Below are 25,611 nucleotides of genomic sequence, written 5' to 3'. Positions count from 1 at the left end.
GTGCCAGAGCTGCTGGGGGCGGGGGGGTGGGGTGGGTTTTGATTCTCCATGGCGACAAGGGCCCTTCCTTCAGCCCAGCCACGTTTGCTGCTGGCTCCTGCCCAGTGTGCATGCAGGGAGCTGTGCCTGCATCACTCCTCCCTCCTACTGCAGCCCCGGGGCAGGGGAGTCGCTGGTCCCCTCCAGCAGGCACCGTGATGCTGTGCTGTGGCTGCACCGTGCTCCTGCCCCTGCCTTTGACAGCAAGCCCCATGGTCACTAGAACGTGCCTGACCTCATTTTCTGTCTATTTTAAATACTATATAGCTTGGGGCATATGACACCTCCAACATTGTAAATCGAGCTGGGTAACCTTTCATTTCTGCATCTGATCTGTTCTGTTTATTTTGTTGTGTATCTTCACGGTGAAACATTAGTCTCTGTGCCCTTGCAAAAGATTAATGTGAGGCAGTGTTTAGTGCAGCAACAGGCAGTCCGTGGCACTGAACCATGTGCAGGTCAGCAAAGCTCAGTGTTTCCTTGCTGGCACTACATAATTAGTTTCACTGAGGTTAAGAACCATATGCAAAACAGATCCACTTTTAATGTGGGAAATGCAGTGTGTGCCTGCCCAGCTGTGTACCAAACAGATGGGTTTACCAGCCTTTTCCCACTCTGCCCTGTGCTGCTGTGCTGGGTGACCTGTGGCAGGACTGTGCAGTGGTTGGGATGCTCGCTGATCCTCATGCCCACAGCAGGGACTGCACTGCTGAGTTTTCTGGGCATGCAGGGGAAGCTTGGGAAGCTGACAGTGCTGATATCCAGGGAGGTAACTGGGAGCTTCCTCCCTCTCCCTCACTGCCCTGAGAGCTCAGGGGTGTGCGGTACATGCCCAGCATCTCCTGGCCCTGAGAAAGTTTTCATTTGTGGCTTCTAGTCTCAAGGATGTGGGCTGTTCCTGCTTTATATTTAATGTTTATGTAAGGTTGTTATGCTGGCTTTCCTACTATAGGCATTTTTGTTAGTCACTTCTGCCTGCTAGTTTGCCCTCTATTTTTGAGTCGACCTGGATCTATTTCAGCCGACCACGCAGTGAAAGTATTTGTTTCCGAGAGATTAAGCCAGAGGCAGAGCCCAGGAAGGGAAGGTGAGGAGCTGGGGGAAGAGGGTGTTGCCAATGCCCTTGGAGAGCTGATGGCCTGAGCCCAGCTCCAGTTAGAGGCTGGAGGAGGAATCCAAGGTGGGAATGCAGAGGGAGAGGCTGTGAACACCCTGACCACAGAGAGTGACTCCTTGGTGCTCATATGGTCTTCAGACACTGGAAAGTCCAGCCGCAAGACACGGATCCATAGGAAATGAAGTCTCATTAGTTCTACTGCCCACAACTTGCTCATGGCTCCACCAGTGCTTCCAAGTGTTTGGTTTGGTGGAAAGGCTATTGGAAAATGGGCACTTGTCTTCTCTGAGTCACCCTACCTTTCCACCTCCCCAGGGTCAGGGCGTTTCCCAGGCCAGGGTGCTGCTAGAGAAGGTGATGTCCAGCTGTCTGTCATCATACAGGCATCCATCCTGCATCTGGTGTGCTGGCACATAGCAAGCCATCCTCTTCTTCATGTTTTTGCCAGAGACTTTACTAACCAGAAAAATGTGGCATTATAAGAAGGTTGTACCAGCTTGTTATTCATATCCTTTCCAGGGTAAGAAAGAGCCGGAAAGCATGTTTTAAATGTAGCCCATGGTCAGATGGTGTGGCAAGTGCTGGAAGCTTGGGATGGTCTGGCAGAAAAATAATTTCCCCTTTTAAAACTGCAGAGCAGTCCTTGCTCCTCCACACTCCAGCTGGTTAGCTTGGCTGCACCACCTGGGCATGGAAACGTGGCTGGACCCACCCCCAGTGCCTTCCAGCACCCCTGGGTGAGCTTTTGCTGCTGCAGTTTGAAGGAAGGCTCTGCCCAGATTTTGGCTGCCAGAGAAGAGAGACCAGGTCAGGAGTTCAAAGGTGTCCTTTCCTCTTCCCTTGCTGGCACCTTTGCAGTTCATTTGTGATGCAGAGAATCTGTGGGGATGTCAATGTCACCGTGGGAGGGTGAGCATCCACACTGGGAACAGAGCCAGCAGAGCTCGAGAGCTCGGCAGGGAAGAGGGTCAGAGGTGCTGTGCGTGGTGTGCTGCCTCTTGGGGTTGGGCTCCTGTTGGGCTCCTGACATTTCCTGCCACTCAGTCCTGCTGTCCTCAGGAGAGTGATGGGAGGTGGTAGCACAGGACCTGGGAGATGCTGTGCAGCAAAAAAAAAAAAAAAAAAAAAAAGGAAAAAATAGCCCTTCAGGAGTATTGCTTGGGAAAAATTACCTGAATGCTTGGGCAATCACTGCTCTGTCCATACTAACAGAGACTCAGATTTTGTGGAGCTGAAAGCACTGCCAAGCTTTTTCCTCCTACTTGTGTAAAGCTGCACTTCCACCTCCTGTCTCCCCCATCCAGAAACACAACAACTCTGTGACATGGAGTTTTCCAAATGTGATACATTTCTCTAAAACTGCTTTCAAATGTTCCTAACAAGAAACTGTGCTACTCATTTTGCCCATGGTCCCACACAGCTGCCAGCAGCGTGGGTGCACAGCAAGGCTGTGGGTACAGCCCTGCCTTGGGCACAGGGAGCTGCCAGCCATCACAAACACAGCACCACCAAAAGGTAGGTTATGGCTGGGGAGGTGCCATCAGTGCCCTCTTTGCCGTGCCCGAGCTGTCCTCGCCTGCTGGCCACCTGGCTGCTGGACTGAGCGCTGTGCCCAGCTGAAGCAGGCAGCCAGCAGCTCGTGGCCAAGCTGCAGCCCAGAAATGGCACATCTGGACAGGGCGTGTGAGCTGCTCCTGGGGATGAACCCATGCACAACCTGGGCTGAGCCAGCTCACCCCTGCTTGCAGGAGGGGTCCCTGGGAGGGTTTGAGAGGCACGAGGGCAAAGGCAACTGGAGTGGCTCTGCAGAGCTAAGGAATTTGAATTAAATGCTAATGCCATCCTCTGATGCTCCAGCCCTGTGACCTTTCCATCTTTCTCTATAAATAGGCTTCTTCCTAAACAGGAGGGGAAGGCAGTGCTTCACTATCAAATCTGGTCCATTAAAAACAAAATGATGGAGAGATTTACCTCTTCTGAGCCCACCTGTCAGTGTTTGCAGTTTTACTATCATATTTTCCAACATCTTCCCAGTGTTTTTCTCTCTTCTGTTGCTGTACACAGAGGCAGAGGAAACTTGCCTGTGCAGAGGAAAAAATGAACCAGGTTTTCTTAGATGTTCTAATAACAGCCTGAAAAAGCTTCACACGTTGATCCCATGCCATTTTAGTCATCAGAGGCCTTATTTACAAGTATAGCTTACTCTAAAAAAACCCAAAGCAAAAGCACTGTAGACCTTCTTTAAGTAAGTATAGATCATGTGGCTGCATGAACAAAAAACTCCAAAGAAAATTTTAAGTAAGTTCAGAACAATATTGTTTGTCTGTTTAAAAAAGAAAAAACCCCAAACATGAATATTGTCTTTAGGAGAAGATGGTACCATTTTAAAATGCTAAATGAGTGTTACAGTACAAGTACTATTTTCAGATCTCCTGGTCTTGTTTCAGGATCGTAAATATTTGAACCCTTTGATGCATTAGTCCTTTACAGCAAAGCTATCAGCCTGGAAGGGCTGCAGCCACCTGGAACCCCTCAGGATAGTCTGATAGTTCACAGGCAGGGACTTTAAGGAGTGAGATTTGTAATTTTTTTTATTATTGCAAATGAGGATGAGTGGAGGTTGGATGAGGAGGATGAACAGAAGGCAGTGGTATCAGCAGGGCATTGTGGAGCTGTCTGTCTTTGGCAGGCTCTTGCAGGTGACTCCAGCTGTCCTCATGAACTGCATGTGGAATTTCTTATTTAGTTTGCCTGTTTGAAGGCAAAAATTAAAATGGTTTCACTGGAGAGGACTGAGGAGGTGGATTCTGATAGCCACAACAGTGCAGCAGGGAGGTTAAGCAGCCTCAGAGGATTTGGAGCAATGCTAAGACTGCTCTAAATTTTTCAAGCTATTAACAAATTGGAGCAGTTGTCATCCTGGAGTGCACTGGGGTCCAGCCAAAATCTTCTTGTGACCACTGAGCTGCTGGCAGGTTCTCTGCTTGGTGATGGCACAGGATCACCTCAGTGTGGGCCAGAGACACAGATCATCTGTTTTGGCCTGCCCCAAAACTCCCTGGTGCAGAGAATGACACAGGTGTTTTTTGGAACAGTTAGAGGAAACAAAAAAGGTCAGAAGGCAAGAAGGTGAGGTAACACCTCAGGTACCTGAGGTTACACCATGTGTGTAATCAGGTGTCACACTGAAAAGAGCCAGCATGAAACTCTGGGTTCATCTGGAATAGAGAGCAGCAGAGTTATATGCAAATATTTTATTTCATTAAGAAAATTAGCATCTAATCTGTGTGGGAAATGATAAACTTTGTTTCCAGAGAAGTCCTGCCTTTTTAAAAATTTTTGTTTGCCATCATGCACATTGTATGAGTTAAAGTGAAGTATTTTAGTCAAAGCAAATGTGACACAGAAGAGTCAGGGTGCCATTTGATAAACAATGGGCTGCAAGTTGTCAAGGGGGAAAAAAAAGAGGCAAGTCTGGCACATGCTAAATCCATTCCTTTCTGTGCAGGAAGAAAAATAGCAACTTCTTTCCCATACAGCTGAAGTCTTTCATAATCTGTGTTGCTCTAAGTTCGACGCTGGCCAGCTGCAGCAGGACATGTGCCTGTAGGGATGCCCTTTGCAAGGAAAGGTAAATCCAGTGGGACACTGCCAGGCTCTCCATGACCCTGTGGCTGATGCAGGGGTTAGAAGCAATACTGGCTGCATCTTGATACAGGGTTAATTAGTTTTCTCTGCCAAAAAGCAGTAGGCAGCATCTGAAACACACTGAATGGTTTTCTGTTGGGGCCAGGTCTACTCACAGTGCCTGGTTTGGTCAAAGGTTGTTTCTGTGCCTCAGATGCCTAAACTGATTTGTTTTACAGCATTACCAAATACTGACTCAAGATGGTGACACAAACAGTGCAAATTTTGGATCTCATCTTTCTCATGTTGGCCGACAAGTTACTCTTAAAATAGCAATTATCTAATGGGGAAAATCCCACAGATCTAGGCAAGAGGACTGTAAAAATAGCCACTATTACTGGTAAAAGTCCCAAAGTAATTTTTGAACCATGCTGTGGCTAAGGACTGTGAACATGTACCTGTTATCAAAAAAAAAGGAGTGAAAGGCTGGCAAGAATTCCCTTTTAGTCTGCCTGGCATCAGTGAGTACCTGCAGGTCAGCAGAGAATGTATTTATAGTTTTAACCACATGAAGCGAGAAAGCCTTATGCTTGGCCTGTATTTTTCCATCAAAGAGGTGAAGTAATTCAGAGTTTGTGAATAGATCTCTGTTCTTAGACCTTCCTTTTTGACCCTGAATCCCTTTATATAACAGTCTTCTGTTCCTCCTGTGGATGTTTTTTTGCTGGGAAAGTTATTTTTGGAATGATGGTTTATAATTGATATTGATGTATGCAGTAAGGCTTTTATATATATATTCTCTGTGCTCACACTTGTTTTATATAATCACCACCAAAATTCAACCCATTTGCTTTCAATTTTCTTCCCATGTTTACATCTGCTTTTCTTTTCTTCCCATTATTAAGTTTTTTCAAACACCTTGTTGGACATCAAGGATTCAGTTCAAAGTCCAGAGCTGCAATTAGGTCTGTTCTGTCTGTGCACAAGTATTGCTGCCGTAGTAAATTAATTGTCACATGATGCCATCTACCTGGGCTTTTTTGTTCAGGGGAAAGCTAGTGAGCTGTTTTAATGTGTTTATATGCACTCAAAAAGACAAGGGAATGAATCAGTGTGTGTTCAGGACCTATTCTGCTTCTTCCATAAACACCAGAAGGGAGGGTAGACTGGTGAAAGAAAATTATTTCTACTCAATTTGTGGAAACCTAAATCTGTCCTTCTTACAAATAAAGACCAGAAATCCCAGTCTTAAACCCTCATGTACAGAAACAGCTGAAATTTTACCAGACAGTGACTTCACAGCACAAAGCCACACCAATTTTACATAAGAGCTCTCTGTCCATCTGCATTTCGAGATACTGTCAAAACGCAGGAATGAAAATATATTCCAGCAGAAGGATGGAGACTGGAAGCTTTTGCTGAGAGGGTGCTGTTGAATAGAGGCATGTTTTCTTTGCTTCATTTCTCTGCTTCTCTGGAAAAACCTAATAAACACAGCTAATTTTTCTGAGGGAACAGATATAAGGTCTTCTTGCTAAGGCTTTTTTTCAATGTAAACTATACTCAGACTGGGATGCCTGCCAGTATTATTATGCTCCTAAAATCTTACTTATCCATACCATCAGGTCAGCCTTGCCTTCCAGAAGTAATGAGTATGTAGGTTTCCCAAATTCAATATGGGCTTCAGAAGCCTTAAAAAGCTTTAAAATTCTTGACTTCTGCTTAAATGCCCTAAGACTTGACAACTAAATGTATGAAAGGCTCCACCTTGTTTGTAGTCAGAAGAATGCCTCTTTTGAACAAAATCAGGTTCAATAACACACATTTGAAAAAGTCCTGGAAGTTTATGATGGTGAATTGTCTTGGGAGGAAATAATGCTGGGCCTCATACTGCTTTTCTTTAAGGAAAATTTTTACTCTTGTTTTGTTTCCCAGTTCAAGAGCTTTTTTTATGAATGAGATAATCTGTTATTTTCAAAACTACAAGGTACTTTTTAGACTGTTGATTCCCAGATCTGAACAGATACTCTCCAACAGGTGGTAAAGTAATTTTGTCTCTAACGTGTATATAGATCATTACAGACTGCATCCCAGAGCAGGTGTTAATGGATGGGGGTGACCATTTTCCATCTGTTTGTTTTATTCTCTGTCTTATTTGTCACTATTAAATGATTACTGCAATGACAGAACTTCCCAAATATGCATTACTGCATTTCTATTTCAGCCTGGAAGCAAGATGATAGCCCTGTGGCATGCATACTGCCAAGGGAAGACAAATATGAACAAAGTGGGGCTTTCAGTTCCCATATCTTTGCAAGATCTTTTCTTTAAGCCTTATGGAGTTATTTTAGCAATGAGCCTCTGCCAACAAAGGCTCAGCTGCAGAGCCATCAAGGGCAGAGGCAGAACTGAGCAGAAAGCAGGGCAGGAGAAGGGTGGTCAGGAGAGCTCTGCAGGTGATGCTGTGCAGGGAGAGGGCAAGGGGACAGATGGACACAGGCTGTGCCTGGGCGTGGAACTGCCTGCCTCCCATGCAGCCGAGGCTCTCTCTGGCCATCATGCCATGCTGCAAGGAGCAGCCAGCTCTGTGCCTGTGCTGAGGGAAGGGGCAGACTGGGAACCTTGTCCTAGGCCCTGGTGAAGGCAGTGGGCACAAGCTCAGGGGACCAGTTAAGTTCAGCCTAACATGTCAAGCTGGACTGATTGAGCAAAATTATATAACCCAACACTACTTCTTTCTTGGTTACCAGTACTGTCAGTTAACAGCATAAACCTAAGTTATAAAGTGTATTTTTATTCCACTGCTCTGTTCCGTTTGTCTATAAATATTCCACAGTCTTAAATAAATGCCATCATAAACTGAAGTGCTTCTACAAAAGCATGGCATTATTAGGGACCAATCCTGATTCCTTGTCCCTAAGATCATCTGCTGTTCTCAGAGTGTAGGTAAGAAGCAAGTTATTGAATGTGTATCAGAGTTAAAGAGCAAACATTCAGTTAGCAGTGTGGCACCTCACAGAAATGGCAGAGCTATGGGTTACAGAAAGTCTGGGCAGGCCAGTGCCTGGCTGGCAAAGTGCTCCAGGAGTGGTGGGTCAGCTCAGCATCAGGGCTATGAGATCCAAGAGCACAGGGTTGGCACTAGCTGCTCTTATTTTTAGGGTCCTGAGTTGATCGATAAGGGCTGGTTGGTTTGCCATTGACAGCTGCAGGTTCCTGGTGGAAGAGCTGGCTGTTTTCCATGGAGAGGAGCTGCTCCCTGTGGGTAGGGGCTGTCCAGCCAGGGCTGCATCTTGTTTGCAGTCCAGAGTAAAGCAGTTAAGAGAAGCATCCCTTTCCTGAATCCCAGTACACCTCTGGTGCTTGGACTGCTGGTGCTGGTTTTGCAGAATGGTGGGAGCTGTTGGCTCCTGACACCCATCTACAACTCCCTGATGTATTTCTCCTTCCAGATGTATATTTTTCATAAATCTTAGATTTTTAGAAATGGCAGCATAAAGTTTGATTCTGTTCAGCAACCTTCTTTGTGACCCCCTTCCCCTGCTCCATTGAGCTTGAAAGCCAATTGGCTTTCCCCATAGTGGATGCATGGGGCAGCAGGAGGGCTCTGGACCTGGGGGCCAGCAGCAGGAGCAGCATCTCCTACTGGCAGCCAGCAGACACCTCTGCCAGGACAGCAGGGAAAGAAAGGAGCTGTGTGCCCTGGCACAGCACACATTAGAAGTGAATGGCACTGAGGGAAAATTCCCTGGGAAAGGTGTTTGCACAAAACACCTAGAAGCCTTTCACGCATTTTTGAGGTGGGGACAGGAAGGCATTGGGGGAAAAACTGTGGGTTGGAAATGTATTTCCAACTATTTTTAAAGTAAACAAATTCCTTTTGAAGTTATGGGTTTGTTGCATAAATTGCACATTTGACAGAGTAAGTGGTGGGATGTTATGGTAATTACTAATGTCCCTTGAATATTTGGTTAACCACTATATATAATCCCAAATGCAGTAGCCTTTCCAGGGAGAATTTAGATCTACCCTTTGGGCAGGATTAACTGTTACTCTCTTGTTTCAGCAACTTTTCAATTATTTGATTCTAGTACAAGATGTTCTCCATTTTGAGAGGAAAAAGGTGTTCTTTTGACATCTGACTTTTAAAAACAAGTTCCAAGTACCTGTGTGTGGTGAGCTCTGAGGTGGCTGCCTGGGTACTGGGCAGGAAGGATGGGAGAACTGTCCCAGCTAAAGTCCAAGCTCTGTTGCAGAAATGGATTTCTTTGCTCCTTAGATCCAGACACAGAAAATGCGTTACTGCAATGCTGAGCTCTGTGTTTCAGATCAGATTCTTGCAGAGGTATTAACACTTGACATGATTGTTAATATCCCTAACCTCTCCTGGTTGCTTCTCCTAATGGCAACCAGAACGTATCCACCCTATCTCCACAGTTTTTCTCCTGCCTGTTATTTTATTCTCATCCTCCTTGTCAGTTTTTCCTAGGAAGGTCTCCCTTGAGTCAGCACCAGCATGTGTAGGCTCAAGGCAGAAAGGTGATCTGTTCTTCCTAAGCTCAGTTTTCTCTGTGGGAAATGACATATCTTTGGGCTATCACCCTTGCTTTGTGAATTTAAAATAGTGCTTGAAGATACAAGCACATACACTCAGGTGATTGCCTAAATCAGAATTTTGCTTTTGTGTATTAAAATACAGAGAGAGACCTATGCTTTCAGGGGAGTTTCTAGTCTGAATCACTTGCCTAGGCTGGGACTCTAAATGACATCAGTATCCCTCTGCTTAGCTTTAGAGCATGCTTTTATAAATTATATTTGTATCCAGTTGTTGCTATTCCTTTTCAGCCCATTTGCTGCCTGGTTGGGATACTCATCTTCCTCTTCATTACTGAGGCAATAAATGTCTCTCAGTATACAGGTCCCAGCTACCCCATGGTGTGTCCTGTGAGGATTCCAGGCACTCTTCCCACATGGGCTCACTCATCCATCCACAGCCACTTCTTCCCTTGTTTTCTATCTTCATGACAGCTTGTCTCATAAATTCACTCAGGCATCACTGGCACATCTCTTCCCTACTGCTCTAATAGCAGAGGGAAAACATGTCTGTGATGCCTTGATTTTTCAGGACATTAACTACAAATAAAATAGCACATTGCAGCCACTTGCCAAGAAAAATCCTTATAAGCAAGTTAAAATAAGATCTTACTCATTGGAGTACAATTTGAAGCTTAAGAAAATGTCATCCGTAAGGCCTCTGTATAAAATAAGCCCGGGTCTAGTTTGAAAAAAAATTACTGCAAATACAAATTAAATACATATTTCACTAGGGATAGACATTTTCATAATCTGCACAGGTTACAGGATCAAACCTTAACAAGTTCAAATGTAGAAACTATGACAATATCTCTGATGTCTTTTTGGGTGTAGAGCAGGGAAACAATACAATTTGAGGGATTTCAGCATTTAGATATCTGCAATAGAAATCCAGTAGCCTAAATATTCTAAAATGTGGCTAATTTCTTGTTTCATTTTCCATCTTCACATGTTCACTTGAAGGCTTCCAGCACTGGCTTTTTAAATTGGTCTAAGAGGCAGTCAGCTGAAATGATACGTAACTCTAATCACACACAAATAAATTGGGCATAGGAATAGCGTCACTCCTGATCAGCACGAGTAAACATTTATCAAACACTATAAACAAGTGTTTCCAAATCAATTAATTTTCATATTATTTAGAAATAGAAGCAGCCTTCCCTTTGGTAAATTGGCAGTGCCCAGAAATTTGCTAGGTGTTTTCAAGAAATGATCTTTTTTGAGACGGCACAAGTTTCCTGGCCAGAGAACCTAATACTGCAAATTTAAGCATGACCAAGAGCTGACGGAAGAGGGGATAAAGAACCTGGGAGTGGGGACCATAGTGACACTAACTGATATGGGTAGCTGGGAGAAGTACTTGGTTCCTTCTCAGCCTTCCCCTCTGTTCAGGAATCTGTCCTGTTCCCCCAACTTGCTCCTTTGGCACCCCACCAGGCAAGCACCCAGGGAAAGAGTTAATCATATTGCAATGTGGCATAAAGCTGAAGCAAATAATTGGGCATTACTGTGTTTGCATTGTGAGCAGGCTGGTGAGAAGGAGTTTGAGAAGGGATTTAAAAGACAAGATGTGATAAACTCAGCAGAATTAGCAAAACATTTCCTTATGGATAGGTGGTACAGAAGAAAGAGAAGAGAACATCAGTCTAGGTCAGCCTGAAAGGAGCACCAGGAGTGTGTGTATATCAGAGATGGTATTTGAGCCTGATGAGGCCAGGGCTGGATTTTTCAAAGGAGAAGCAAGAAGTAGATCTGAAGGTGGTAAAGGTATTTATACTGAGGTCACAAGGACCTAGGGCAGCTGCCACTGACCTCAGGCTTACTCTGAGAAGCCCAAACCTGATGAAGGTTGGATGAATCATGAGGAGCTGTGGCTTTGAGGGATCCCAGAGTTGGGCAGTTTGAAAAGAAACATTAAAAGCCAGCGGGGTGGCCCAGAGCAAGGGTGACAGAAGGGGTGCCATGCTGCAGTAACAACCAGGTCAGCTCAGATTTCTCAGTTGAGTTGTAGAGAAATATTGGAGCCTAGACACCTTTTGGAAGGACAAAAAGGGTAAGAAGAAGTGGAAGTTACCCGAATCAGAGAGCTTGACTGGAAGGGAAGAGGCTTAGGAGGCAGGTGAGGCAGAGTGCACTACAAGGCACAGCTGCTTCCCAGTACTGCTTGCATGAGCTTGGAGGACTTTGGTGTCTGTCAGCCCACAGTCTTTCATCAACTCATTTAAATTTTAAAGTATATTATGGCTCTTGTATAAAAGTAACTCCATGCTACTCTTTCTACATATTTCTAACTCATTTCCATAAAAATAGCAGGTTTCCAGCGAGTACTGGCACTCAGGCTCATGTGTAAGGGAGTTGGTCTCCACTGAACAGATGTAAACAGTACCCAGCTGGGAAGGTGCTCCGACATTTAGAGCAGACATCTGTGCTATTTAACAGGAGATAATCCCATGCACACCCAGCTACCATGCTCACAGCACTTTCCCAAACTATGCTGGATGCTCAGATATTATCATTACTCCACAGAAAGTAATGCAACAATTTCTAAGCAGGTCTTGATTCTGGGTTGAGTGAAGGAAGTTCATTTGCATTTAAATACCCTTAAGCCCCTGAAAGAGTTTGAGTTTTTCATTATGTTTGGAAAATAGCTTGTGCTTCTTTTCTAGGCCGCAAATGTTATTCTCTTATTTGCAACCAGCCCTTGTCATTTCTCTGCAAGTCTTCTCATCCATGAGCTGGTCCTTTGCATGCTTCTTTCCTAAGCTGGCCACCTGTATACAGATCTACATATTCTCAAATTTTGCTGTGTCAGGCATTTCTGTAAACTTCTTCTTCCCTATGGTATGTGAAAAATATAGGTAGGTTTTCCTAGACCTTTCCAAGATCACCTTCACTTGAAAACTTTCTTGTTTTGTTACTGCTTGTTGTAGATTGCAGAGCAACAGTTTATGGGTGGGGTGTTCATCCCGGTGGGTCCTTTGTGATACCTCACTTAAATCTGCTGTTTGTGTTTGCCAGGATGATTCTATGTTAACAGGTTTTCATTATGAAAAGCACAGCTGACCTTTAAAGTCCAAAGGCCATATTTATGAATGACTCAGACTGTTCTCAGTGTGGCTGAATCTTACAGTACGCAAACAAAAGCCAAAGCATACTTCTCCCATGTAACTTTTTGAGAAAGCAGTATTTGCCTCTGGCATGCACCAAGGGAGCTTTCCCTTTGTGTGCAAGAGGAAAATTGGGCAGGCTACAATAAAAGGCATTGTTGGTCCCAGCATGCAAAGAATGATGATCCAAGAACTGAAATAATAGAAAAGTGTCGGGAGGGAATTTATTTCACAAACATGTCAAGATAGCTTCAGGCTTACTCAAGTTTTAATTCAAGCTTCTCATTCTTCTTAAATTCTTTCCAGGCCAAAATGGATTAAGTAGTTGCTAATCTTCAATCATTCAGCATTTCCCTGGGATCAGGGTTTGGGGATGGCATTGGCGTGCCGACATTACAGCCTTCGGTTCCTTAATGACAGTAAACCCCAGGGAATCTCAGAGTATGTACTCTTGCACTGTGATTGGGTTCTCTCTCCTCAAATTCCATTGTGAAGGTCTCTGCAGGAAGGGCCTTCTTGCTTTGTGTCCTGGAGAGTATCTGTCACAATAGTCAGCAAGTATGATCAATATTGCACCCAAATGTTCATAAAAGGTTATAAGCTATCGTTTTTCATGGAGCTGGTTTCCAGACTCAAATATTGCCTGACAGCAGTGCTTATAAATCATTGCAAATAGGAGAAGAAAACTGGTCTTGCTGTGACATATCTCAACAGATACTGCCAGACTTAGACCTTAAAAAAAGAAAAAAAAAATTAAAATTTTTCTTTTGCCACAATAGTCCTATTGGGATGTTGTCCAGCTGAACTGGCAACAAAACAAAAATAGTAATAATAAAACATTCCTATATAGACATTATTAATGCTTTTTCCTAAACCTCTCTTTTTAAAAATAAAGTCTCCTAAGAAGTTCAGAACATGTATTTTTCCCCCATCTTCTTCCTCATTACTGCTGGAAAACCCCTAGAAGCTAATGTCAGTTAAGAATTTGCAGTAGCAGCTAAATGTAAAAGCGATGTAATTTATGTCCTGTGGCCCTATCAAATATAACTACAAACCATGTTCACAGCACTGCAAATTACACAGCACTTCACCAGTGTGAGAGATGGCACATTGCCTATTGTGATAGATGATCCCACACCTAGAATTGACTGGAGCTTTTATGAAAAAGCAGGGCATCCCTTTGGTGCCTAACTGGTGCAGGACAGCTGGTCTTTTTCTCCTTCAAGGAGGATTCCCCTCAGGCTTTATTTGCAATGGTTTATGTGCATGTGAATTATTTGTATTAAAAGCTAATTAGTACGGCATTTATTGGTGAACTATAACACATTGAGATGAAGTGAAATTTTTAACTCCTTTTTGCATGAACAATAGTATCGGCCGTTCAATATTTTACCTTTCTCTGATAGTGGAGACATTTTCATTAGCTCTGAGGTGCCCCTGTGCTTCTCTGGCAGCACAAATTCTTTTATGCTTGCCTTTAAGGCCTCTCTGCCCTTCCAGAGCAGTGCACCAGAGGCTGAGAATAAATGGCAACCAAAATGATGCTAAAATGGCCCAAAAAAAGTGTAACATGAGCAAATACTTTATAATGTTCACAATACTCTCTTAACCTTCTCTTCCTTAGACGTAAATTAAAAGGTTATGGGTGGCTCACAGGGACTGATGGGTTCCCTCTGGCCCTTTCTTTTCTCCCTTGATGTTTCCCATAGCTTAGCTGTTACTTGGTGAATATTGTTGAACCCTGTTCAGCTAGTCTTATTTAATATAATCTAACCATTTTGTGCATAAACAAAGTGATTTATGCAACAGAATGTTTTGGGCAATGTGGTCTAGAGCTGTTGGGCTGACTAGAATGCTATATTACCTTTGGTTTTTTGGAGTTTTTTAGACCTCTTGCTCTTGAATCCATGGGTACTAAATGGGTTTTCCCAATATAATTAATAATAAAATGTTAATCATCATGATAAAATAAGAGGCCAAAGATTTAATGGGTCTTTTCATTATCATATTTTGCACAGCTTCACTAATAGCATAAGATTCAGAGCAGACATTTTGAAAACTTCTGGAAAAAATGCATATTTTGGTCAAGGACGATTAGGAGGAATTCCTGGAAGCTGTTTGCACTGCTCAAACTCAGCTCTCCATTAGTTACTTTTATTTATACAGCTCCAAAACCATGCCAGTAAAATGAAAGTAATTATGAAATTCTATGAGAAATTTCTGTTATATTGTTCTTTATGAGGGAAGTAAAATCTGTTCTTTCCTCACAACCCAGACCTGCCTCAGTTCACAAAAGATGGATGAACACTGTAATTATAAAACATATAAAAGATTTGGCTTCATTTCCAAGAGAATCAGACACGTCCATCAAAGTGCAGCCAGTCTCCCCTGCCTTTGGCAGGCTCTGTGTGCTGCAGCAGCTCGTGCCGTACCTGCTGGGCGTTACCTGCCCGTGCAGGTGAGTGTCCTGCTGGCAGCCCCGCACGCCCACTCCGTGCAGTTTGTCAGCACTGCACCTCGGACACAGCCCACACGTGGGCAGCAATGCAGATCCTGTGTGCTCAGGGGATGGCTGGAAAGGACGTGGGGAAGCTCAGTGGGAGCAGAAGAAACAAATGGCCGATGCATGAGTAGTCAGGAGGGCAGTGATGAATGAGAAGTGCCCTGAACAAGGGAGGGTGGGCTGAAAAATTCAATGGGAGGTAAAAAACACTGGAAATGTGGTGGATGAGGGAAAACACTTCCCAGAAGGGCCTTGTGAAAATCTCTGTGTGGCACAGAGGCTGGTGACCACCACAGAGCATCTGCAATGCTTCAGGAAGATTCCTCACTGCTGGGGCTGGGTGCAAGCAAGGATTTATTTGGGAGTTTTGTGTTGAAATATACATCAGTGCTAGCAACAGCAGGTCTGACTGTAATGAGCTTAATGAATGTGGCACAAGGGATGTTTCAGGTAAAAGGCGAAATGTGGGATTTCTTGTGTGCATAATTAGGACACTTGGCAGCTGGGTAAGCTTTAATTGCCATCCAAAGCTCCTGATCTTGCCAAATAATGAAGAGTGTGAAGAAAGCTATTGATTTCCATTTGGACAAACAATTTACTTTTTAGTGCTCATCAGCCTGATGTGTATCTTCATTCCCTGTCACTGCTGTGATCAAGCTAAAGCTGCTTTCATCAGCAGATTTCAGGTGGGATTTCAGCTGAATATGTGGTTAGAATTGCAGGCATTAATGGCAAAAACTGTCTCACTTACCACACTGGCAGTACTCAATGTGCTGTTAGTTTTGAAAATCCCCACCTATCTAGGTCCTTATATAAAGCATCTCTTTGCTGTAATGGCCAGTTGTGTCCCAAAAATAAAATGGGCACAGAGGGAGCCTTCTCTCCCTGCTCAACAGGAGAAAGTTAATGTTGATTTTATATGATGCATGTTTGTTTATAAATGTGGTGTTACTGAGCAGAGGATTAGATCAAAGAAGTGGATTTTGCATTTCTCTTTGAAGACACAGATGTCCATAGTCAACATGATCATTTTTGGGGGAGGCTTCCAAATTTCATGGGCTAGATGCCACATTTTTTTCCTGTCCTTGACAGTTTGCTTGTTCCAAGGGGATGTTGCTGGTGCAGGTCATGATCTTGAAAGAAAGAAACAAAGAGAAAGCTATTATGTAGTAATGCCACTAGGAAAAAAATAAATGGAGTATTTTGGAAAAAACTGTTGAGGAGAGAGGAGGTAAAATTATTTTTGCAAAGTAATCAAAAAGCCCACACTTGCTGCAGTTTACAATATGCAAATAGCATTCTTAGGCACCAACATTTTTATACAGCTACTCAATCTTTGTGCATGTAATGGAGATTGGTGTGCCCATGCAGGATAGATGTGTGCACAGCCTTTTCTGATTTACCAGGAGAGAGCACCTTTCCTATGAAGACAGGCTGAGAGAACTAAGCTTGTTCAGCCAGCAGAAGAGAAGGCCCAGGGAGACCTCACTATGGCCTTCCAGTACTTAAAGGGGGCTTACAAAAAAGAGAGCAACTTTTTACATAGGCAAGATAGGAGGCAAGAAGGAATAATTTAAATCTAAAAACCTAAAACTCTCTAAGAGAGATTTAGATTAGATGTCTGGAAGAAATTCTTTTCTGAAGGATGGCGAGGCCCTGGAACAGGTCATGCAGAGAAGTTGTAGATGCCCCATCCTTGTCAGTGCTCAAAGTTGGATGGGGCTTTGAGCAGGTGTCCCTACCCATGGCAGGGGAGTTGGAACTGGAGGATTTTTAAGGTCCCTTTCTATGAATCTATGAAATGTCTAACATGGATTAATATGGTTATTGATTAGCCATTTCTTGATACTTTTTTTTCTCTCTTTGGAAAAGATTTAACTTGATGCATAGGGAAAAAATAATCAAATTCAAATAGGCCCTATTGGAAAGAGTTGGCTTTGGTAACTAATCCCATTAAAGTAGCCTGTAGTGGAAAGAAAGCCTTATATGTGAACAAAAGAATAGAGATTAAATTGGTGAGTTTTAGATTCATTTGTGCCAAATTTAAAATAGGAAAATGATGTATTTTCAGTTGGTTGATCTTGAATTATGTCTTGCATATTAGAATATTTTAGAATCACGATGTTACTTTTGTGTGTGTGTGTATTTCTCCCTTTCTAATCAGAAGGTGACAACATACACAGCAGAAGTCATCTGGTACCTCAAACAGCTGTTAAAATACAACAATTATTGATATATCCCCTTTGCTTATCAGGGTTGGGTTATAGTCTCATTTTATACACAGCAGTTCTACCATTGGTTATAAAAATGCTTCCCACATGACACTGTCTTATCATCTTCACTGTTTCTGGAGAGAATTTGAGAAATGAGTCATGGTGTGGTATGTCCTACTTAGGACACTTCAGATGTTGCTTTTTACAAGGTGCTTCCCCAAGCCTTTGACTTTCAGGTCATGCAAGAAGACTACTCAGAAGTGGAATCACCTGATACCATTAATTATCTTTAAAAATAGTCTTTCTCCTGTGAAAAATAAATGTAAGAATGCTTTCCCCTGTGCTATTAAAAAGCTGGTTTATATTATTTGCAACTGAAAAGAATAAGTATATAGTTCCATTCCTGCTGTTAATGCATCTGTTGAAGTGAGCAGATAATTATACTTTAGATCTATCTATCCATACTCTAAAACTATGATCATAATCATTAAATAATTATATTTTATATAGATGCACAATAAAATTTCTTCCATCCCCACTTGCTGTACTTGTTAACATATGGTTTTTCTTCCTTGATTCTCAAAGGAATAAGAATATGAACATTTTGAGGCACTAGTCTATATGTATTTATAGCAGTAAGGAGTTGAACTGCCAAAATGCATGAAATTTTCTGTTACTGCTTTCAGAGAAATCAGTGAGAGGTCTCTGCTTTCACTGCTGATTTTGTTTTTGCAGTTAGATTGTAAAAGGCATAACTGGTCCTCTGCATTTGATTTCACAAGTACATTTCAAACAGACCTGAATTTACATGGTCAGCAAAGTTACTGGCAGACATATTCACTGTGTGAACCGACTTCTCCTAGCCATTTATTAAGACAACACTCATTTATTTCCAATAATGTGGTTAGCAGTGTTTGCATGTCTACCTAAAATTAAAGCAGTTGGATTTCCACAAAATATTAAGTTGCTATCAAATGTAGAAAGACAGAGAAATCTAAATATTAACATATCAGACAGAAGCTTAAGCACTGGTGCAGAACACCTGCAGCTCATAGCAAACAGTAATTTACAGGTCGTCACAAGTTCTCAGGATTTCAGGGGGAAAAAGAGACTCGTCGCCATTAGTTTCAAGACAAGAAACTGGTCAGAAAAGGTGATTGAGATATTTTATTGGTGTAACTAGACATGGGTCCCTGGAGCTGAATACAGGTGTATTTCCATGGAACTAAGAGGAAGGAGTTGATTTTGGCTAGAATTCTTCCTAAACAAGTGAAAGGATAGGAGGGTATACATAGTATTATGTATAGAAGGTTGCTATAAATCAGTAAATCAGCAGTAAATCAGTTTAATCTACCTTTTTCTCATTGTGGTTTGAATATGCTCAAGGTGGAAATCTTTATTTTGAGTCATACTGATTGGTGGGAGAATTCAGATGCACCCTGTGAAAACTGAGTTGCTAACAGCAACTTCATGAAGGTCAACAAGGAGAACCGCAAAGGTTTGCAAATGGGTAGATCCGTACACCATAGGAACTGACCAGGAGCTCTGCAGAAAAAGATCTGAGTATTACTGAGGACTCCAGGTTCAAAATGTGCAAATATGCAAATAGTATATTGGGCTGCACCAGGATGATCATGGCCAGTAAACAGAGAGAGATTGTTATCCCCATCTACTTGATACTGGTGAGGTCATATCTGGTACTGTCTCTGATCTGGAGCTGCCCCATGAAAAGAGATTGAGAAACTGGAGATTGCCCTGCAGAAGACTACCATGGTAATTAGGGGTCTGAAACATGGTATGGAAAGAGCTTTGGAGAGCTAGGCTTCTTTGGCTGAGAAATGAGAAGGCTAAAAAAGGAACTAGAAGCAACCTATGGGTACTTGAAAGACAGTTAAAACACAATGAAGACAAATTCTTCTCGATAGACATTGAGGGTAAATCAGGCAGAAGCTATGCCTTGAAAGGTTCAAATTGGACACCATGGCAAAGCTTTTGCACTACAAGGATACATGATTCTAATACCAAATACACAGAGATAAGCTCTGGTCTTCTTACTGGCATTTGGAAAACAGACCTTAAAGTCCATAGACGTTTCAGCTCAGCAACCCCTGAGAATGAAACATTAGGTGCATGAAGGGTTTATCTACTGAAGGTAGTGCCCTACAGATTTATCTGCTGCAGGCAGCATCCTCTGTGCTGCCTCTGATCTCTGTCATGTGTGGTGGCACTACTTGCCAGTGACATTGTTGGGAGTAGTTTTGCCCCTTTCTGAACTGCACCTCAACTGCACCATTTCTCCATTCTATTTCAGCTGGTGAGTTTGAGGTATCTGGAAACCTCTTGGTTAAGTGATGAGGAACAGCAGTTCAAATGAAACACACTGATCACCCATTGCCTCTTCAAGCCTTCCAACCGATGTCACTCGCTGTATACGATCTGCCTCCATTGGAAGCACCTACCCATTGGGCCCCCCTGGTGGGGCAAACAGCTGCTAAACATTCCCCTTTGAAGACAAGATCATTTCAATCCTGTTCTGCTGTGAATTATAGCAAGAGTTATTGCCACCTGGATACAACAACACTATAGTTGCTCCATGTATCCTTCATCCTCTTAACTCTGACACGTAGGACAGCATATTAATAAACTTGGTAGAAAAGCCTATTGAAAATCTTTAACTTTCTTAGCTTAATTTCTGATGTATTTATCTGCTTGTTAGCCTCTAGCACTAATCTCAGTGCTGAGGAAGCTGGTAAAAGAACTCCTTGCCCTTTGAAGGAACACAAAGAAAATCAGAAAGTTGTTGGCTCGTGTGCATACACACAGATATAGGAATGTGTATCTCTATATATATGCACACATACGTTCTGTTTCATGAGGCTATAAAAGGTAATTCCACTTTAACAAGTTTCATATAAATTTAAAGCTTCATAGTTGCATTTGCAAGTTATTGACCAAGTCAACACAAAAATGTACAAAGCTTTTATAAATCAAGGCAAAAGATGCCTAACTGAAAAGAAAGGCTGTGAATTAATTCTCAGGCAGCTGGCTGCTAGAAGGAATGAGAAATGCAAACCATGAAAAGCAAAAAATGCTACAGCCAAATGTCACTGCCTCTTCCTGCTGAGCTTGCAAGGGCTTTTCAGGCAATGTGAGGGAAGGACAGCCTGCCACACCTGCAGGGTGCTGCCAGCTGGTCAACTGCTCTGCAACAGGGAAGTGGAGTCTTAGGGTAAACATTAAAAAGTAACTCAAGTTACATTCCAAAGGGCTTGGATCCTTTCAAAAATATTAACTTGCATCCATCAGCATTTTTAAGCATTCACTTTTTTAGGCAGTCAAGACATAGTTTTGATGGTAGATATGAAGGGAAGGCAAGAACCCAGCATATGCATTTTTCCTCTTGTATTAGTGCAGTCCAGTTTAGCAGCTGTGATTTAGCAAAGGCTTTATCCCACCCTTCCCTCAGGAAGCCCCACACTGGGCACCTACAGCACTTCACAGCTGCTGGCTTTGGATTCATGAGACCCATTGAACAGTAGCTGCATGAGTATGAATGGCAAGAACCATTTCCCCTTCTAATGCTAGAGCTGATGCTTTCTTGCCAAGCTTATAAAATAGCAAACTTCATTTAAAATGCTGTTGATAGCAGAAATATTGTTATGTTGCAGTCACAACATAAGACACAACATGCAAGTCACAACATGCAAGACACTTTTGCTAGCTCTGTCTCCTCCTTCTCTTAGCTGGAGTAGCATTTCTGGCATATTTCTGGGAAGTCTGTCCATCAGGGACACAAATGGTGCATTTCTATCATTTTCTGTAAGAGATATGTTAACTTATGTAATTCAGTATAAATTTCCACAAACTACTAATCTCATTTTTTCATCTCATACCTGTGGTACCTCACCTATGCTTTTTTTTTTTTTTTTTTTAATTCAAGAAGTGACTTTTCTCCTGCATAGAAAGAAGGGTAAGGCATGGTGAAAGTGAGGAGATAGGAGCACAGAAGGTAAACAGTCAGAATCCTGCAGTTCTTGCCTCAGTGATCTGTTTGCTCAGCCAAGAAAATCCAGAAGTTGATTCTGGTTGTACACAATAACTGCAATCTATTGTAACACAGCACGTGGGAAGACTACAAATGTGAGGAATGCCCTGTGCCTCTGCATGTTGTCCAGGCTGCTTGGGGCCGTGTCACAGCAACAATGATGCCAAAGCTGACTTGCAAAGAATCACCCTCTGACAGCTTTGTCTCCCAACACTGTGTAGCTGTCAGTTCATGGGAATTCCTCCTTCTCTGCAGGATGTAAAATGCCAGCTGAGGAAACACCCAGATCATTATCCCATAGCAGACAAAACAAATATTGTGTTTCCCCTGAACCAGCTATATATAGAATTTATCTGACCCTGGTAAGACACTGAGATAGCATGGGTTCAACTCAGGCAAGGGAAAATGCTGCTCCCCAAAAGGTTTTCTCTACAGGCTGGCAGATGCACTCTTGATTGATGCCATCCAGAAGAAGTTCTGGATGGCATAAACATTCTCTTCTTCCAGAGGTATCTGTTATGTAAAGAATAGATAGCAAACAAATCTGTTCAGGATTTGGAAAATGCAAAAGCACTTGGGAGCTTGTCCATGCAGTGGGGTGAAGTGCCTTATTGCCTGCCCAATGTCTTCAGCTTCTCTAAATGAGGAGCCCAGACACTTAATTATTTAATAGAAATACTGACTCACTGAGTGACCGTGTTTTTTTACAGTAGAGGAGCAGAAAGAGAAAACTTCTGACAACTACCTGGGTGAAAACCCCTTTGAGTTGCTGTTTGTGTATCTAAGGCATGATTAAAGTAACATTTTTCTCTTCTATGGCTGTGAATAAGACCTGGTCATGTACTTCTTCTAAGAGAATGATCCAGTGATCATAATGGAAGCTTTTCTAGCAGATCAGTGTTAATAATGGAGTTTGGCTGTGCAGTAGTTGCACAGTTTTCTATCAAGCTGAAGAAATCACTTAAACTTGTCTTCCTTTCCAAAGAGAAATTCAGTGCCTCTCCATCTTTCTGGTGCAGACTCCCTTTGTTACAGTGGGATGTGCTGGTGACTGAATGGTTCAGTTGCTGTCTTGGCCTGGCTTTTCACTCTCTGGAGTTTTAAGTAGCATTTCATTAATAGTGTGAGAGATGTCCATTAAGGTTTTAGGGACAGTGGTGATGTTCCAGCATTTCCAAGCAATGGGAAATGTTTTCCAGCTTTGCAGCTGCCTATCATGCCTGAGCAATTGCCTATGTGGTATGCATTTGTATTCAGCAGTGATCCAAATTCTCTTTTGTCATGGTCACACAAACTGTTCAACAGCAGCAGCCATCTCTGACCTTCAGTGACCCAGGTAAAGGTTATGTATTTGCTACTGGGCACGTTAGACTCATCATTACATAGCTGTTTTCACTAAAACAATAGTATCCAAAGTAAAAATAATAATTGGATCACAGGACTGGAAGGGACCTCTCCTTATCCATCCTTTTTCCCCATCTCTGGCTTTCTGCTCCTGGCAGATGTTTCTTCTTCTAAAAAAACATCTGGTATAGAGGCTGCACATCTTTACCAGGCAATCTTTTTCTCTGCTCTTTACTGTTAGAAAGTTTTCTGTACTTTTCCTTGGTACAATTTAAGCTTGTTGCTTGCCTTCTGCCTTGTGGAAATTACTCCCTTCATCTTTGTGATAATTTTTTTTACCTAGTTGCAGACTGTTCTCAAGTTGTGGCCGTGAAAAAAAAAAATAAAATCTTATTGATATGCTACTTTTTTTTTTTTTTTTTGGTCAAATGAATAAAATTTTACTCTGGGTATCAACACTTTTCTGTCATAACTTTTAAACCATGTCTCTTGTTTCAGTATCTATTCCTTTCTCTGTGAATACACTGTTCACAAATGCATCCTCAAGTACATTTTGCAAAGCAATTTTCTTCTCCCTGTCACTGCCAGCAGATGACTTTGTGCAGTGCAGTCACAAAGCACCTGGATTTGCATCCTCCTCTGTATGAAGCATTTTCTCTTTTCCAAATACTGCTTTCTGTGATACTGCTTAAGCGGTCTGCAGGCTGTATTCTATCAGGAGCATAGTTTTCATTGCTCTGCATTACTTCCATAGTGTGACACAGCTTTTTTCTTTGCTGGGGGCAGCTTTGTTCTTTTATACTAGTCTCTCCAGCAGGACACAGTTACAGGAAAATACTGGATATTCAACAAGGTAGAGAATATTTAAATACTATGTTAGTGCCTGTAGCTGACCTATTTTGCATTACTGCATATGATGAATTTTAACAACATTCCCACATTAGACTATATGAACACATCCCATTTTGTAATGTTAGTTTGTGAGTAAACTGATATTTTGATTATCTTATTATAAGTATGCACAATATTTCTCTGGGTGCATCTGTTCCTAGATTGTTAATGATGCCTTTCTATTCACCATAAATAATAGAACAATAATCACAATCAGAAAACAGATCTTAATTTGTATTTAAACTGCACAGTTTTATACATTTATGGGAATATAGACAACTTTTTTACTGTAGTCATTAGTTCAGAAACCTTGTTTAAACAGCTATGATGTATATTTCCAACACACAATTGTGTGCCTAGCACACACTGTCTCATAGCACTGTGTCTCACAAAGAGATTCTCCAGCCTGGTCTCCCATAAAGGTATTGAGGAGCTGTCAGAAGTGATACCTGACCAGCTCCCAGGGAGCAGCTGTGGCCACCTGAGCTGGACTGGTGACTGTGCCTCTGGGGCAAGCTTCATTGTCCTAGGGAGCATGTCGTGTGTATGAGATCACAGTGTAGCACCACCTCATATCCTGTAATTTCAGTAAGATCTAAAAATTGTCATCACTTACAAATTCATAAAGTGATTGAAGATATCAAAATCATCTGAATTGACTATAACCTCCCAATCCATTGGCTGCTGTAAACCCTGGCAAGTTTTAAAATTACTGGATAGTAGCACATTTTCTACTGGCCAAATGTGATGCTAACTAAAAGAAAACCAAACTCTTCCAATGGCTATCTATATCCCAAATATGTAATAAGTCCAAACAGGCTTTAACAATGGTGGAAGGTTTACATGCTATACCAGATACAGTATGATATTACTTGCAGAGGTTTTTCAAGAATTTGAAATGTCCTACATGATAGCAACTCAATTACCTGTCCATTTGTTTAAGCACAGTAATATTTGCACATTATTCAGTGAATGACAGTTATTCAAATAACTGTGCCTATGCACATTAAGTAAAAACAGCCTTTACAGAAAATTTGGAGAACATGTGGAAAATGCAGATGAAAATCTAGTGAGCTGCCATTTTAGAAAGACACCTTGGTATTTCCTTCGTGCTGTTCATTAACCATATTTCAAATGCTGAACATCTGCAGATATCTGTGACAGCATGGCCAATGCAGCTGCCCGGGTTTTGTCTGAGCTCCTAAGGGGGAGCACAGAGCTGTGTGGGGTCCCCACCACGACCAGAGGGACACTTGCAAAAGCCTTGCCAGCAAAAGCAGAGCTGTAAGGAAAATTCATAATCCTTCTATTTTCCTGTCTGCCCCGGTGAGGACAAACCTTGGAGATGCCTGGGTGGCTTGGGAGCAGGAGCAGGGCAGCTGAGGAGTGGTGCTGTGGATGCGGCCCACGGTGCGAGGTGTGGCACAAAGACTCATTGGCCCCGTGCAAGGGAGAGAGAGATGTGCTCTGGCAAGGGCTGGCCCTCTTCCAGGACAACCTCCAATCAGGGTAAAACTGGAGAAAATGAAACCGAGGGAAGCGTTTGTTTAGGGAAAAGTGTATGAAATCCTAATTGTTTCAGTCCCTGAGGCAGAGGTGGAGCACTACACCGGTGTCCCTCCTACTCCGCAGAGGTGGAAACCTGAATAGCATAAAGGAGTGGGAGCAGGTGGACACGCTCTGCCGGTGAGTGCCCTGTACAAAGCCGTGACAGGAGAGCTGGCTGGGCTTATTTCCTTAGGATTTGTATTTGGAACTGCCCTTGCCATGGGATATTCTTCCTTAGGTCACTCACATGAACCGCCTGGTCTTCAGCTGTGCCACCAGGGAAGGAGAAGGCAGCGGCAAATGGCTCGCAGGTGGCCAAGCCAAGGCACTCTCGAGCCCGAGGGTCATCAGCCTTCCCCCTGCCCACCCCAGCTGGAATAGATGTGCCTGGCCGCGGGGTTTACAAGGCTGTCAGCACAGCAGCGCCTTTGCACAGAACTAGCGGAACGGGGCGGCGCCGCCCCGCCGCCCCTCAGGCCACACGCGGGGCCGGCCGGGCCCGCCCGTACAGGTAAGCGGCGCCGCGCGGGGGGCGGCCAATGGCGCGGCCCGGCCGCCGCCGCCAGCCAATGGGGACGCGGCGG

The 25,611-nt window shown here is 42.9% G+C and overlaps 1 protein-coding gene across 1 annotated transcript; it reads right to left on the bottom strand.

Annotated features, from left to right (window-relative positions):
* LOC128792283 (uncharacterized) lies at positions 1–25,514 on the bottom strand. The gene is made up of 4 exons (XM_053950554.1): positions 25,275–25,514; positions 24,818–24,994; positions 3,143–3,237; positions 1–2,254 (listed from the first exon to the last, which is right to left on the bottom strand). Exons 1-4 carry the CDS (start codon positions 25,373–25,375, stop codon positions 2,016–2,018), a joined length of 612 nt encoding a protein of 203 aa, XP_053806529.1. The 5' UTR covers positions 25,376–25,514; the 3' UTR covers positions 1–2,015.
* Between the last annotated feature and the right edge of the window lie 97 nt (positions 25,515–25,611).

Source organism: Vidua chalybeata, chromosome 9 (genome assembly GCF_026979565.1).
Source record: "Vidua chalybeata isolate OUT-0048 chromosome 9, bVidCha1 merged haplotype, whole genome shotgun sequence".
NCBI lineage: Eukaryota > Metazoa > Chordata > Aves > Passeriformes > Viduidae > Vidua > Vidua chalybeata.
Note: the sequence above shows the minus strand (reverse complement) of the source record. Positions and strands in the feature narration are given on the sequence as shown.

Coding starts and splice junctions, on each gene's coding strand:
- LOC128792283 (XM_053950554.1), bottom strand. CDS start 25,375: ATGACCCTCGGGCTCGAGAGTGCCTTGGCTTGGCCACCTGCGAGCCAT. Junction 24,995..25,274: donor CTGAAGACCAGGCGGTTCAT/GTGAGTGACCTA, acceptor CATTTTCTCCAG/TTTTACCCTGATTGGAGGTT. Junction 2,255..3,142: donor AAAACTGCAAACACTGACAG/GTGGGCTCAGAA, acceptor TTTGCTGCACAG/CATCTCCCAGGTCCTGTGCT.